Source organism: Lampetra fluviatilis, chromosome 31 (genome assembly GCF_964198595.1).
Source record: "Lampetra fluviatilis chromosome 31, kcLamFluv1.1, whole genome shotgun sequence".
Lineage (NCBI taxonomy): Eukaryota > Metazoa > Chordata > Hyperoartia > Petromyzontiformes > Petromyzontidae > Lampetra > Lampetra fluviatilis.
The window spans coordinates 3,162,721-3,179,736 of NC_136305.1; the positions used below are offsets into that span (position 1 = coordinate 3,162,721).

General features: G+C 41.4%; 1 protein-coding gene across 4 annotated transcripts in view; it reads left to right on the forward strand.

Annotated features, from left to right (window-relative positions):
* The first annotated feature begins 3,623 nt into the window (after positions 1-3,623).
* Positions 3,624-17,016, forward strand: part of LOC144943456 (la-related protein 4-like) — a 58,069-nt gene continuing 44,676 nt past the window's right edge. For all 4 annotated transcript variants that reach the window (XM_078870888.1, XM_078870891.1, XM_078870890.1 and 1 more), the window contains exons 1-2: positions 3,624-3,961; positions 9,333-9,465. In XM_078870888.1, coding sequence (XP_078727014.1) covers positions 9,400-9,465 — 66 coding nt within the window. In that variant the 5' untranslated portion in view covers positions 3,624-3,961; positions 9,333-9,399. The remainder of the gene's footprint in view (positions 3,962-9,332; positions 9,466-17,016) is intronic.

Consider the following 17,016-nt stretch of genomic DNA (forward strand, 5'->3'; position numbering starts at 1 on the left):
ATAATGATCGTTCGGAGTGAATTTCCGGCACTCCCCCTTCCCCCCGAAGCCGCCGCATAATCGATTATCTAATGTACATACATTAACTCTCTGATGCACGTGTTCCCATTTTTTTAAAACCTCTCAATGCAATTACAAAGCAATCAGAAATCGCAGCAGATCCAGGCGCAGGTATTATTAACTTGGGGGCCGTCCATAAATGACGTCACGCACCTAGGGGGGGGGGAGCGGGGTCAGACATGTGTGACGAGGGGGGGAGGGTTTGAGAAGTGTGACGTCACATTAAAATGCGCAACTTTAAATAATTAAAAATTACATAGAATTGTTATAACACAATTTTTTTTAAATTTTCATGATTAACTATTTGATTATTTAAATTTACTAAGGTCGCCTTTTATTTATTCCATGAAGGAGCATTTTGCTTCTCCATGGGAGAATGGAGAAGCATACATTTTGTAAAAAGTTTTTAATGATTGTTATTAAACATTTTTATTCTAATGATTCTACCAGGGCTTTTCATTCTGTGGAATGAATATGTGACTGTTATAATTGTACTCTCCATTTTGCTTTGTTCTACTACAAAGTTTCAAGTATTTTTTTATAGTTATAATTACTTTTAATATCTTATAATTATAAGAGAATATTTTCAAGTGAATTTTATGCAAACGTTCAGCTTTCCAACGCCTCATTTTAATACGTATTTTCTCCTACAACATCAGAGTGCAGCGCCACATTAAATATGCACTACAATGACAATAGTTTAAAGTGATTTGAAGCATGTTTTATTTTTAAAATGGAAATATGGTTTGGGGGGGGGGTGCAGAGCTTTGTGACGTCATATTTGAGGGGGGTCTGACTTTTTGTGACCGCGTGTGACGAGGGGGGGGAGAGGGGGTCAAAATCGGCCAAAATCGCGTGACGTCATTTATGGACGGCCCCTTGGGGCGCAAGCCCCTTTCTGGGGGTGCGAGACATGGGCAGATTTTTTTTTAGAAGGTAAATAATCGAAGCAAAAATTAAGCACGGGCTTACACGTAAGTACAACTACTTTGTTTAATCAAATCCTATGTATTTATTAACATTAAATAAAAAATAACGCTTGAGAATTAAAGGGTGCAAGGCTGCAGTAAAGGTTAATAACCACTGATCTAGTGTGCTTCCCGATGCACGTCATAGCTATTAACTGTAAACCAATTTTGCAACTGGATATGCTTTCAGAAGAGCCAACTGGGCAAATAAAATATTTGAGATATTTCTATTGGCGTGCTGCTGACACTAATAAAGTATTACTTCCTGCTACTCTGGAAAGAGTTCTTCATCAGTTAAGGGAACAGAGTTCACTTGTGGCTCGACACTTATTTTGAAGAAGTCCGCTATCACACCACTACAGTGCAAGCATGGTGGGAACAGAGACATCTGTGGGGTCACCTCAGCCAGTGAAATGCTGTACATAAAAGTTATTGCCATCAATTTACCAACTTACCCTTAGGGAATTGAGCTTTGAAAAGTTGTGTGTGTGATCCACAAACTAAAACTATGAACTAATCTATTTTACCAGCTAAGGCCCACTGAGTTAGTTATTTTTTCAGAAGCGACCTGGCCAAAAATATGAAGCCACTTTGTTGATCTGTCACGTGGAAATGTACAGCAAACACTCTAAACGCACGTTTCTAAATGTGGAGGGGGGGGGGGAACGGAGTATATCCGGAGAAAAATCCACGCGACCGCGGGGAGAGAGAACATGCAAACATGCAAACTACAAATATACAGCAGGCGTCAGGGTCAGGGTCGAGCCCACGACCTCCTGCACACCGGGCGTGGGATTGAACATCTCGTCGCCTCGGCGCGCCAGGGTGGAGGAGAGCAGGACGGGGACAATGGCGTAGATACACAGGGACGAGAAGACATGGAGAGTTAGGTGGCCACTGGATTTTGGACGCAAGTAATATACGGCACTATTGATCAAATGACATCTGCAAAAATCCCTTGAAAAGGAACATCTCGTTTAAAAGGGTATGCAGAGGGTGTTCAAATTAAACGACAGATCAACTCCAATGGATTGTCCTTATCCGCACTGAAGGTCACGTGTTTTATCACCTGGGACAACCAAGCTGAGATTGAGCCAGATAACTGAACCATCATGCAATTGAACATTGGATAATTGTTAAATCGGCACACTAGATTGCATATAATTGTAATACAGCGGGCGCCCATCAACTCTGGCTGTCACTCCGTCATTAGGCTCAACCACTGCCTCATCACCCCTTCCAGCGACATGCTGACCAAATCCACTATGTATTTTAAGTCAATGTCCACGAAAACAGTACTTTAGTTGCATTACTGGACTGTGAGATGGCAAAGGCTTCAAACAGCAGTGGAGTGATGACTGATATACACTTCTTTAATGCAGTATACTGTAGTGAAGACGCTGTATACAGCATGGACATGTTTCAACACACTTGTTATTTTCTCCGTACCACATTTTTACATGATTAATGCACAATGTTAATATAATATATACATTCACATATAAATCAGAAACAATTGTATATATTTTTTTATTTGCGTCTACATTACGTACAGCATTCACCTCTGCACGGTACAAGACTCCCCTTATAGCCTTCGCATACTCTTTAGGGCAAGTGCTGTGAAGCGAGCAATGAGCCACTGGGCACACACACCACGCACATGGAGCACGCTTTATGACACACGTGTATGCATATCCGCATTCCTTCTGTCAGCAATCTCCCTTTCCCGGAACGACAACACCCTCAAGCGCCACGGTCTCAAGCCACGAGCGCGCGAGCCGAATCGCGAGCGAATTTTCCCGCAACCAATGAGAAGAGACGAGAGGAGGAGGCGCGTGCCCCAAGCCACCAGCGACCAATCAAGAGCGCGAGTTCGTGCGGGGAGGAGACGGGGGGGGGCGAATGCCCTTAAACCACGCCCCCCACACCCTCCACACCCGCCCCCTTCATGCAGCCCCCACCGCGTCCCTCCTCCTCCCGTCCCCCCCTAAAGGCGACTTCTCCTCCAATCACAAGCGGTCCCAGCCCCCAACTCCCCCCCCCCCCCCAGAGATCCCCACCCCCATTTCACGTCACCCCGCCCCCTTTCCCTCACGTTGTGGGGTGCGCGCTCCGAGATTAATAAACGCTAGATTTGAAGCTTTCGTGACTGCAAGTATTCATATTATTAGGTTTTTTCGGTAAAGTCACGTAGGTAAAAAAAAAATCAAAATTAATAAAAGTTAAATAAAAATAAAATAAAAATCACGACGTTTCGGAGGCAACACAAGTTCAAGTTCAAGTTCATTTATTAGGTATAGCCCTGTGAGCCATTCAGCTCTTGAATCGGGTGCAACCGCAACAAACAAAAAACAAAAACATGAACAAAAAAACATCTTAAAGTGAATAAGCTTCCGTCTTCAGGTGGAACCGTCACAGCACGATAGCTGTATTTTTATTTTACTTTTATTAATTTAGATTTTTTACCTGCGTGACTTTACCGAAAAAAAACCTAAGAATATTAATAAAGTAATAATAATCGAGGCCCGCCCCCATGATTCTCAATAACCACGCCCACCCCTCCGGCGGCCCCACCCCCCACGTCGCGGCGCGACTCTCGGAGATAAACAGAGTGGGGCAGCCCGGCGCGACTCTCGTCGGCGCAAAGTGTAAAGAGAGCGAGCGAGCGAGAGAGGAGAGAAAAACAACAACCTCCCCACCCGAAACGGCGGTGGTGGTGGAGAGGTTTTTCATTTGCCTTTACGCGCGGCTACGAAGTGTGTTAACCGTACCGCCGTTTTCGCATGCGGAATATAAAAAATTATAATAACATTACCATCGTTGAAACGTTATATATTTCTTATTTTTTGTTGTTGTTTTACGGTGAGCGCTAAAAAAAAGAAAGGAGAGAGCGAAGAGAAACAACGGAGGAGACGTCGCCCACCGTTTAAAAGGTGAGTCGCTTGGTCTGCCGCCATGGCGTCGGTCGCCTTGGCGTGTTTTTAAGGATAATATTTTAACGTTTCGATTGTAATGGCTTGTGGTTCAAACTACGAGGCTGCAGATGGTGTTTTGTTCCGTAGTTACATTTTGCGACGAGGTTTTGTGTGGTTTTTTAAATGTTATTTTTGGGGCTTGTGCAGAGCGGCCTAGCCTGTTTGCGGAGTCAGAGTGAGGGGCCAGCCTCGGATAGATTCTCTCGCCGAACTTGGAGTCGCGTGACGCGGGGAGAAGACGAAGCCAGCCCGGGGTGGTTTTCGGCGCGGTCTTTGTCACGGTTTTTAATTGATAATGTTGGTGCGTTGGTCATGGGGTAAAGGGAGGTGAGAAAGGGTTGACATACCATACCTCGCTGGTCTTTGTGTGCTTGTTAAAGCAACGCGTGGGCATGCTCGTTGAGATGTAATTGGCTTTTGACGTTAGCCGCGGACGGGAATCAAACTCGTGTGCATTGGTTCGTATCGCATTGTGGTAGCGACCACGTCACCCTCCATCCAAGTTTTTAAGTCTGCAATGATTTATAAATACGTACTGTAAACGACGAGATTGCCTCTGAACAGGATCGTGTTGAGGTGGTTTTTAAAATTAAAACTATTCAAACAACCTATTAATATCACGTGTCTTGTATATGCGAACACGATGCTGCGTGTCCTGGGGATATCGCAAACTGAGTTTAAAGCAATGCTAATAAGAAAACAATAACTTCTCATTATGGCTATCTGGCGGCGTCACTGGAATATGTTGAATACTTAAATGCGTTGACGTAATCGCAGCGATTTAACGGAGCGCTCCAAACTCGTGTCGCGGATATCGAGGGCGCAGCCCTAGTCGTTGTATCTACAAAATAGTAGCGATGTATTTGTCTTCATCATCATTAACTAACTCGTTGGTTTTACAGCCGTGGTCACCGATGATGCATTTGCCTCCGAGGTGCACAAGTGGGACCCTTCAGATTAACCATATGTTCACGTGCATTATACTCGAGCGGTTAAATGCTATTTGTTTAGACGCTGGTGCTTATATATTGTGCATATAAAAAGAAACCGTGCGGTGTGGTTGTGTTAACAAAACCCTCGTTGTGATTTATGAAATGGGTTTAAATGAAGAAAATATTATTTCGCGTTGACGCGTGCTCATGTAAGTGAAGTTGTCATTTATGTTGAGCGTGTGGATAATTCGCATGCATTAGCTTATGTCATTACTATGATAATGACTTTTGGGTAATGTAGTAGTATTGCGATGAGTCAGAGCAATGGCAAAGTGTGTAAACACACTGTCGCCGCAACTCAAGTAAAATGCTTTACATTGTGATTGAAAGGGAATTATTAAGCTCAACATATTTGAAGAAAACCATTGGGGTGGCTGTTTTTATGTATAGTAGAGTACTCTCTGATATGCAGTGTTTAAGAGCCTTGGGGCAGACAGCCCTGGGATTTTTTAAAAAACTAATTGTATTTTATGTGCCCAGATGTATAATTAACATTTGAATCTGACGTCACTTAAATGCTATAAAGGTCTACAAACAGATCTTCCAGTATACTATAGTGGTAGTGAATAGGAGCGCTACATTATAATGCAGCGTTAAAGCTAAATTAAGTAGGAATTTACTGGGTTATTGCCTTTCGCTTATAATTATGTTAAATAAAAACATGTGGCAGTGAACATTAACCAAGGGTGTTCGTATGCGAAGCGATAGCGCTGTCTATCGTGTAACATCCATTAGCTCCTTTTATTGTCAGGGTTATATTATGTAAACATTTTATGATCACTGACGAAAACAAGCTTAAAAATATACTCGTGCATAGCATTTAAAGTGCATACGCAACTTGTTATGAGACAGATGGATTATAACGGTTTTGTTTTGCAGCTTTGCATACGAGATTGCAAATTCACGTAACGTTAGAAAATTGTCTTTTTCTCAACGTTAATGTGTTGTGAAGTGTGAGGCATATCAATGTTTTCAAGCAATCTGCTGTTGCCTCAAAATATTCGGTGATATTTTAATGCCTTCTGAAGGCTGAATGATGGGAATAAGCAACATGTTTCAAGTACACACCTTCAGATATAACGTTTTGTTAGAGATATTTTTTCACCATTACCACCTGGTAAGTAATCTTTGAGTTGTTTTTTTAATCTCTGGGAGGAGCAAATTGTCCTCGGTATAAATTGAGCTGATATGTGCTCGACTATTTAAGAAAAAGTATGATTGCTGCAGAGTGATTGAGGTCATTGTGTCAAGTCTAGAAATTGTGTCAAGACGTACTGATCGTCTGGCTGATTTGCTTTGTTATTTTATTGTAATGTCAAATTACACTTCCATGGAACTCTTAAATAAAAAAAACCCAGGTGTTACTACTTTGCTTCCAGAATTAATACAATGCTCCCAATGACCTTGTTTAGTGTTGATCAAACAAGATTGCGTATCTCTCAAGGCATAAATGGAACTTCTTTTTCGAGGCTGAATATACATGAGATGGGTATACATTAACCAGCAGAGGCTCATGGTATGATCAATACAGTCGACTTTATTGCATGCAAACATACACCTGGATGTGTTCCCTATTCACAAGATGTCTGGTCCATCTTTAATGTGAGGAAATGACACCTGTTCAAACTTCACACACACACACACGCGCACAATGACATGTGTGCAGTGTGGATTCAGTAGGCCGAGACACAAAAAAAGCTGGATTTGCACGTTAGCACTCTTAATGTGCTCAATGTTTCTTGCATTACATATGGTCCACATTCGTCCATGTAGCTGTACATATAAAATAACTTGTCGTCCAACATTGTAGCTTCTTGTGCGTCATGCACATCTTGTGTTATTTAATTTACCCTGTAGAGTTGTGACTGGTTTACTAAATGTACCAATTTTTACCATTTTCAGGTAACATCACCACTAGGCACAACTGTATCCAATTTTAAAGCTGACTTGTTGTAGTTTTTTCAAAATTGAAAACACATCGAGTTAATAGTTTACCAAATAACCATCACCAGCCACGAGCGATTCACTACTGGATGAAGGCCTCCTCATACCCTGTGAGTTTTAGGGTTATTTGACCATACTTGACCACGATAGTCAGTGCTGGTTGGTAAATATGGGGAGCATAGCTGTTGAGAGCATAGTGCAGTACAGCAATGTATTTTCTGCAATTGACAACGTAGCCCTGGCAGTAGTAACCTAAAGCACCTGTTGTGTGGTGGCAGCACATCCAAGCACTATCCAGCCTCAAGCCTTCTTAGCTTCTGACGTAAAATCAGGTACATTCTGGGCAATTTGGTCATCGGCTGTCCTACCAAATTCTACCAAAATCTTATCACTGAATCGTAAATTATCAAATGTGTTGCTCCGCACCAATACTTTTTGGGGGCCATCGCGTAACATGCGCTCACATTCTCACACAATAGCAGGTCAGTTCTGGATAAATCTTTAAACCCGATTTGAAACGGTTACTGGAGTAAACGTATGAAAACGGAGCTGTTGTGCTGTGAAATTGCTTACGCTAATCTGAAAATTCGTCAAGCTACTAACAATGTTATGAAACTTAAACAAATTATGATGAGCTCTTGCGACTGTTAAACTCCCATGATGATGGCATGATGCTGAGGTGTAAATTGCTGTACAGTTTGGTGGTAGCGCATTTGTGGCCGAGGCTATTGTTTGTAGGTTCAAACTTCCATTGCACTGTAGGGGCAGTAATAAACAAATATTTCATCTTTGGAGAAAAGAGAAGGCATGATATCCATACGTTGGTCTAAGCTAGTTTTCATTGTGACATCAACAGTTACCCGCAGTGGGCCACGGTTTAATTTGTTTGAATGTCCCCTTGCAAATCAAGTGTATGCATCTCCGCTGTTGATTTATTTTAGAAAATGAATTTATTTAAATGTATTGAATCTTTCATCACAAAAAGGTTCATCGTGGATGAATTGGATTTGACTGCTTTGTGGCTTTGATAAATCTCCTGATGGTGTGTTTGAACAAGCAACACACTAAACTCTAGTCCTGCAGGATTCTATCAGTCAGCACTGAAATATATTAGTGCCGAGTGCTGGCATGTTGAAACGTGTGAGTGTTGTAAAGGATTTGCCAATAAATATTAGATGAAGATTATTATCGCGGCTCTAATGTGAAGAAATCACACGTGCAAATCGAGCACTTTTTTTGTGACTATAAATTGTTGCTGGAAGGAAGTTTTAAGGCCCAAGTGACAAGCCAGTATTTGTCCGTAATTATATTCACACGCTTTTACATACAGTAAAGTATATACAAGCTCATGCATATATGCAGTGCGTTGTTAATTGTACACAAATTTGACAAATAACAGTGAGTTAATAATCCAATTATACATAAACAAATCACGAGGTGCTCTATTGTAATGGTTGTATCGTAAAATCCTTGACTCTTCTATATATTAGATAATCGGCTTTATTAATTCCAGGTTCCACACCGTATATCGCATTGAGTGTAATGTGTCCAGACATGTTATTTCCATGGCTGGCTGTTTTGTGCTTGTGCAAGCTCATGATTAAAGCGTACAATAGATGCTATGTTTCCAGTTCAGCATTCACTATTCAAATCATTAGCGCAGCATTCATTTGTATTCATTATCCTGGCTGGCTATCTAGCATTATACACATGATGGTGAGCTGCAAGCTAAGAATTTTTAGAGGCTGCTATCAAATTAGCCACTCCTCACAAAGAGTTCTCCTGACCACAAGCTGCCCAGCATGTTAATTTCTCTGTTTGTAAGATCAGTGCTCGGGATATTTATCAAATGTGGGCGGACAGGCGCTGTGGTTGGTTTGGTAGAAAATTGTGGCTTTCGTGCCATCGACACAGAATAATGGTGGCAGCTTGCAAGTGCGATGCCATGTTTGATTGTAGGCTGATAGAATTATGGCAGTTGGTGTCTCAACATGTTGTTTTCTTATAACAATTGATTTATATCGCTGTTTAGTACAATGAGTATCCATTGTCAAATGTAAAAAAAAAATCGCATGCATCATAGGGCTGCAAATAATTCCTCATTTGTCAACTACGGCTTTGTTGAAGTCAATCTATATTTGATCGTCACTCGCCATTGTGTATATTGTCTGGTATGCATTACATTTTTAATTAATGTTTTTAGGTTCATTATGATGAAGTGAAATTAGTCTACATTTATGAGCCAAACTAATGTTTGTATCCCATTTGGTAGAGAGTCCTATATTGAATCGGTCACCGCTACCACGAATGGCTTGGCTGGCAGTTTGTTTTGTCTACCTATCTGTCAACTGATGTTCTGTGCCTTGACCACTCTTTGTGCACTGCCCGCCCAGTTGCCAACGACCTGTTCAGTGGGCCCCAGGAGTGTACATCGGTGCACCGGGAGGACAGAGGCGGCTCATGACTTCGGACCGAGAAAGCGAATCTCCGGTCGTGGCCGATACCCAGCGAGGAAGGCAATCTCCGGTATGCCTCCAACCCCTCCTGCGAATTATGCCGTCCCATGCGATGCCCGCCTCTTGACCATGCCGCTTATTCCGCTGTTTGTGTTGATCGATGTCATCTTGTTTCATCATACCATGTCGTTATATGTACGCTTTAAAATAAACCCAGAAATGAAATTTGCGTGGGAGTTTCCTGTACATTTGCCGTGGCAAACTGGGATAGCACAAAATAAAAACTATGCTCACCCAAAATGTATAAATATTTTTTACAAACTTTCTCAATAAAGGTTAACTTATCTTCTATAATGTGTGAACAGTCAAGAAAATGTAACATTGAGATCTTTAAACCTTTCTAAAGACACCCTTTACACTTCCTATAATGATTGCGTATGCCCTTATTTTGAGTTATTGGTGGAAAGTGTTGGTTGATTGTACAGACTCCTTTTATTGAGGCACCATATTAACACTTTTGCTTTACTGTGCAGATATTTTAGCCAGCATGTTCTATACAAAGAGACGCATTAAACCATGCTCCAATGTGAGGTTCTCTTGCCTGTCCTGGCAAGTCCTTACAAGTTTGCCCGTGCTGAAGCACACATTGTCATGTGAATTCTAAAGCTTGAAATATCCGGCTGAACTGGACTGCAGTGCCAAAGCAAGAGGAGAGTGCGTGTCTTTTTGTTTAAAAAAAAAAGAAATGCATTGCATTTTTCTTTGTTTCTAGCCTAGGTCAGTGCCAGTTTTGCCTGTAAAAGTTGAGTTGCGTTATATAGGAAATTATGTGCTAACAATAATTTGTAAAGTTTACATATGACTTGCATAGTAAAACTGACAAACTGTAATGATGCATCCTGTGTGGCTGAAGTGTTGAAATATTTTATAGGAAGCAGTGGCTACTGGTTCTGTATGAAATTTTGCACAACATGGTTCGTCTTCCTCTTAAAAGGCTGTTCAACTCTTTTTAAACACTGAATAGCGTGCACATTCGTATGACGCACCAAGGAAAGGCCCCTGTCTGTGCGACGTGGTTTCTGCCGCCGAGCTTTTAAGGCAGAAAAAATTGGGCTTCTACCCTTTGAGGGCCTCCCGAAGGTTGACAGTGTGAGGCCAGTAGCTGGCGCTATGTTAGTATTTGTTCACAGAGGGCAAAGTGCATGGGGGGGGGGGTTTACCCACCTAACCCACTTGCAATGTGTACGAGGAGCATGTGCACGAACCGTTTTGGACCTCGTACGTTTGTCAGTGTACACGCACATGTATATGAAACAGCCTTATGTCAATCTCCTGGTGGATGAGGGCCCCTCTCCATGCCGTGTGGGTAATTTGACTAGAATTCATAGCTTGTGTGGGTTATAAAAAGCAGGGAGCATAGACGTACAGCACAACAATTTAATTTGCTTTATACTGCCCTCTGCTGCCCACCACAGTCTCTCAGCCTATAATAATAGTTACTCATGGTGGTACCCATTTTAGAACTAGCTAGGCCCAAGTTTTCTTGGCCACCGATGTGATGAGATGGGCGCATTTTGGGTGGTTTGGTCAATCGCGCTCACTGGTGCAAAATGCATGCCCTCTACACAGCGATACATTTCAAATCAACTCGTGTGCATTGTATCTAAACACATGTTCCCACTTTGTGCAGTAGCCAACTGATAGAAATGTGTAATTTAATTAACTCGCAGACGCACTGTAGTTCAGAGTCTGGATGTACGTAATTGTCTTTTTGTACGCACATGCCAACCAACAAATAATTTGTTTTTGTATTGGTGAAACTGAATTGGCAATGGTGCATAAGCACAAATAACAAGCTCGGCACATTAAATAACATTGCCCTTAAAGAGATAACACCCTAATAGATGGAATTTGAGGCAATGGCCCTTCTTGAAACATACATCAGTGTTTGGCTGAATCCTAAACCCAGATGGCATCATCAGAACTACTGAAAACAGCAAGTGTCTGTGGAAGTGCTGTTCAGTGGTAAAGACAACCACTTACTTATTTTATTCGATAGTTTTCATAATCATGATGGTATTTGCATATTTTTCAAATACATGAGCGAAACAAAATTTATTGTGTGTGTGTACTTGGCACATTTTCTATTGCTGAGATCAACAGACAGGCCTATTTTAAGAACCGACGTGACATCACAGCCCAGGTGGTGCCCGTGATGCTGATGTTTTTGAGCTCACAAAAAAATGGCTGGATTGTTGAACAGAACTAGTTTTAGGGAAATCCAGCTCATGTGCAATGTACCTTGTGCAAACTCTTTCGCAACGCAGCGTATTGGCGCCACTTCTACTGCAGTCCATGCCGTGGTGGAACGGTAGGAATTCCTGGTGTGTGACCCACTGCCAGCACTCGGCAGAATGCAGGAGCAGCGGCTGACGATGTGAATCAATGGTTGAGAGGAGAAGCGATTTGAGAAGGGAACGTGGGTGGCGTTAGAGGTGTTGGAGGGGGGGGCAAATGTCATGTGTGGCTTGGCTTTGCTTTTTTATGCTTTGGCAATATGAAAGGACTTTTAACTTTTTTAGGACTGCTTTTGTGGATTGAAATATTTGTTTAATTTTCATTGTGAAGATGAGAATGGTGTGCTTTGGTCAAAGGCATTTCCATATTTAACCTTTTGTGCTCTTGAAAATGTGTGATTACAGAATGTTGGATTGCATAAGATAAACCTATTTTATGTCTTCTGATATCTTCTGTAGGTTTCGTGTCCCAGCTGCATAAAACTCTGCATATCTTTACACACAATCTTCTGCAACATCCTGCGGGTTCTTTTTTTCTCCAAAAGTAATGTACTTTCTACTGTAACCCGTTTACCCTATGACAATATTTTCTCCATGTCAAAATACGTTGTAGGTAGCAGAAGTGTTCCACTTGATACAGTTAACTTGTGTTTACAGTGGTATAACCCTCCTTCCATGCATTGAGATCTTTCATAGCTGCGGTTTTCTACACTTATTCTCATTCCATGTTCCTTGACCGCCTTGTTGAAACTCTCCACCAGCTTCTGGAGATTCTCTTCACAAAGGCCACCAGCATTTTGCCATCAGCCTATTTAACCGCTATAATTTATTGCCTTCCAATCTTGATAGCCTTCATCACCTCCTACACTTGCTCCATGAATACTGAACAAATGTGGGGATGGTGAGCACGTTTGTCATAGTACTTTTCCCTCAATTCCTGCCTTGAATCTCCATCCACTCCATTAACCCCCATTGACTCGTGGAGAGATGTTATCAACTCTCTCTGAAGCCTACTTCAGTTATTTTCAGGAAAGTGAAAATGTTGACAATGAATGGAAATGATTAGCTTGACAGAGAAAGTCTGATCTGGAAGTGCTGGTGCAAGAAGGTGAATGTATGAAACAAGGTTAAGCCTAAATATTTGTTTGTAACATTGTGAGAGTACATGGCTTGATAGGCACTACTTGAAAGAATGTGAGAGGATACAGGACATGAATGCAACACATTTGGACAAGTTGAAAGACAGAGGGACAATATATGGCAATTAAAAGGAAAGCATGTGGAATGTCTAAATATTTTTTTTAGCTCAGGAGCTTATCATCCCCTGATACTGGAGAACGATCAGCGCACTCGGTATTAAGGTATAAAACATGAATGAGCTATTCGCTTGTCATGGTATTACAGCCTCAATTTTAGCTAGGAAACTATCGGAAGTGCTCTTCAATCCTACAACTATTTGTTGGATTCCTGGAGAATTTTTTTTATCTCACGTGCGGTATAAAAGGTTGCACTCTTGAAATGTATGGAATTATATTTTATCGTCACTCAGTCCAACTGTCTACATTTAGTGCTGTAATTTCCGTTTCCAGTTGTGAAAGGTTTGATTTTGCCTTGTACACATGTATTATGTAACAATGGCTAAATCTATAGGCGTTCTGTTAATTCCCAGTGATCCTTAGCATCCACTGCACCTTTACCTACCCAGAGATTATTTTACTTAATGTAGTCTCGGTATAGCTCTTTCATTCTTATGAATTATTTTTTAACACATTACAAATATGTTTGCGTTTTGGCCTGGGTTGGCCACACTAGGATGACTGCATCAATGTGTCGTGACATCGCGGATGTCACTGTGTAATGCCGGCCCTAGAGAGGCACGGCGTGCGATGTAGCGACATCGCGGGCACCACGTGGGTGTGGGTGCAGTACTGGCCCTAGAGGGGCTCGGTGAGCACTGACTGGCAGTGCTGGATGGCACCACGCTCTGCGTGCAGTGCTGACCCCTACAGGATAGGGTGTGAGAGTGTCGACAATGGGGTTACTAAGGGCCATGGCACTGGTTGACCCCGAAGGACACCTGACCGGTAAAGTCTACACAGGGCCCCCAGGTGGGGGCTTGGGGTGGTCACATGTCAGGGCTGAGATCCTGCTCGAGGATTCTAGAAGGTGGTCGTGGCTAAGGGCGGAGCCAGCCACGAAGCAGAGGATATCAGCCGGGTCCCAGAGAGGGACCAGCTTCTGTTGTTCATCCTGAAGAAACCTTCGTCTACGTCCTACAGAGTCTCCAACACGTGGACCTGGACCTGAGCTGTGGTCCGGTCCGTTGTAGCAAGTTACGGTGTAATTAGTGTAGTTAGCCTGGTGGTCCACCATCATAGCTTATTATCTGGTTAAGGGGCAGTTACCCCTTTGTGTTGGTATGAATAAATGTGTTGCCTCCAAAGAGTGTCTGTGACTCAGTTGAACTCGCTAAAAATGTATAATTAATGGGTCGTTCGCCTTTTCATAGACTACCAAGGCTAATTGTAATGATATTTTGTATTCATTAGTCGTTTCCATAATTAGGACTGCCCCCACATCATGACAGATAAAAGTAGTCGCACTGTAGTGGGGATTGCCGAACCTTATATCCAAAAGATGACATTAAAATCGAATCAAGTTTATTAGTTTTGACCAGGGAGAACTCGACAGACCATTGTCTCATTTTCAATCGTGACCTGTGTGCTTGGAGGCAATGTGGATGTACATGTGTACCACAGTAGTAGGATTTTACATTCCCAAAAAGGGTCTTCAGTGGTCATTGTGGGCATTTAAGTTCAAATTAAAGTTTAATAGATTGTTTACAGATAATGATCAATTATTGTACCAACTTAAAAGTAAATAATTTATAAATATATTCTGTTTAGTTCATACCACAATGCCACATACTTTGAAGTAGGAACACTTTCTATAGCCAGCTTATGACATTGAAAACAGATGTTTGTTGAAAAGATGCAGGTAGGCATGCTTCTTCGTCATCTCACATTGTCCAAGAGCGGACTTGTTTTTTATTTGTTGCACGTCTCGTTTTGAATGTGTCCACCCACCAGCTAGGTGCTGGATGCACATACCTGAAATCTAGCACTTTAGAGGTGAGGCTTGGTGGATGAGACAGATTTTAGGATTACAGTACAGCAAGTGAACGAATATTCATCTTTACAGGGATTGAGTGTTACTTTCCTGTAACACTCCGGTTTACTTCCAGATATATAACATTAATTCATGGAGTTGGCCAAACATATCAATATAGGACCGCAAAGCTTGGGCAATTGTTGGCACCAGATTTGGCTTACATTCCTGCATGTCTGGTTTCTCGCACCCTGTGCAAAACTTGTGCGTGTTAGAAATTATGTAGCTTTTTATAATATAATTTGCATGAATGATGCCATATAAAAATACTACGATATTAATATTGTACGTGTGGGCAGTGGAGATAAGCGTCTGAAAAAGGAAGGTTTTCCATCTAGCGGTGTTATGTGGAGGGCTACTCTAGATACCTTTTATCTACATTCAAAGTGGAATCTCATGAAGACATAGAAGGGGAAATAAATGTCTCTTATAAGATTAATGTTCCACCTGATAATATAAAATTACAAAGTGTCTGAAAATATGAGTATCTAAACATTCTATTCAGGAGGTTGGCTATTTATATATGGCATATTTTTAAGCTGATGTACTTGCGGATTAGTCTGCAGATACATCCTAATAAATCAGTATTGCCTTAAGTGACATTTCTCTTTAAGTTTGTTATTTGTGAAAGCTTTGTGTAAAGTGTCATTCAGCTTTGCCTTTTCACATTATAACGTAGCCATACAGCAGAAGTGTAATTATAATGAAACAAACTTTTACACCCATTTCTCTCTATGCGGTTATGATGCTTGGTGTGACCATAGTAATGAATGCAGGTTTACACGTGCAAAAATATTGATCAGTCATTTCATTACATGTGGTAATTCCTGACGTGGGCATTCTACAAAATCTGTGATGGCCACATGGGCTTGTCAGCTATTGATCATTGGGCAATTAGTCGAGTTTTAAATGTTAACCCTTACACGCGGCGAAACGATTGCAGCGATTCGTAAAGCTCGTCTACTTAAAATGCTTGCTGTTTGTCATGCATGGTCACGTTACGATATGCATTTCCCTCACCGGTGTTTTGTCGCTGCCCTTTCAACCATTGTGATATCTTTGATGTTGAATGTATTTATCGCATGGTGAAATTGCAGAATGAGTTGAAGATTCAGTCTGTTTTATTTAACTTGGTGACAACGAAAGAGGCAAGGATATAATCTTTTGCCAAAGTGACCTGGGTCACTGAAATTAAAATGTAAAAAAGTACTATGCAAAACATGTAGTAAAAATAAAAAAAAAACTACGACGTTTCGATCGCAACACAAGCGATCGAAACGTAGGTTTTGGTATTTTTGTTATTTCTTTGAACCTATCCACGTGACTTTACCGAAAGACCCAAAGAATAACATGAATACATATACATACGTTAAAATCTAACCTGAATGATTCCTTTAAATTTTACTTAAGATTATTCGTTGTCTGACAGTGTTTAGATTTGATTCTTGTTAAGCATTCGTTGTACATATGGAAATCTTGTGTTAAATGTATTTTTAGCACACAGTTGAACATTTTGTTGAATTTTGGTGATATCGGTATCTTGAAATATATTTTCTGATACATTGCATGGTTGTGCTGAACATTTCAGTTATAACATTGGTGTGATAAATTTGATGATGTAAAATTCATCCAACAAAGCCTCACTGGGCCTCCATGACATTTTTTCAGGAAAATCATGTATAGTGTTGTTTTTTTGCCAGTTCCGTTTTTAAGGCGTGTATTGCCTGGAAGAAATAACTAGAATACCGACAGAACTTACGGATATGTGGGGGATGACCTTGGAAGATCCACACAGATGGCTTCACGAACCATTGCTGTCCAGGGACTCCTTTACTTACGAACATTCGACTTACGAACTTTCAGAGATACGAACAACCCTTTCCATATGTCTGGTTGCCTGTTCGGACTGAGAGTCGTAAGTTAAATCGCCTCGCAATAGATGCCGGTGGTGGCATTTACATCCGCAGAAGATGAAGAACCAGTGGCATCTACATCTACAGGAGATTATACAACTTTTAAAGGCATTCCTCATGTTTAATGTACATGCCGTACAACATGTTTGGAATCGTCAGGAGTAAAGTTGGACTTACGAACAAGTAGACTTCTGAACAGACCTGGAACCTAACTTGTTTGTAAGTAGAGGAGTGCCTGTCCTG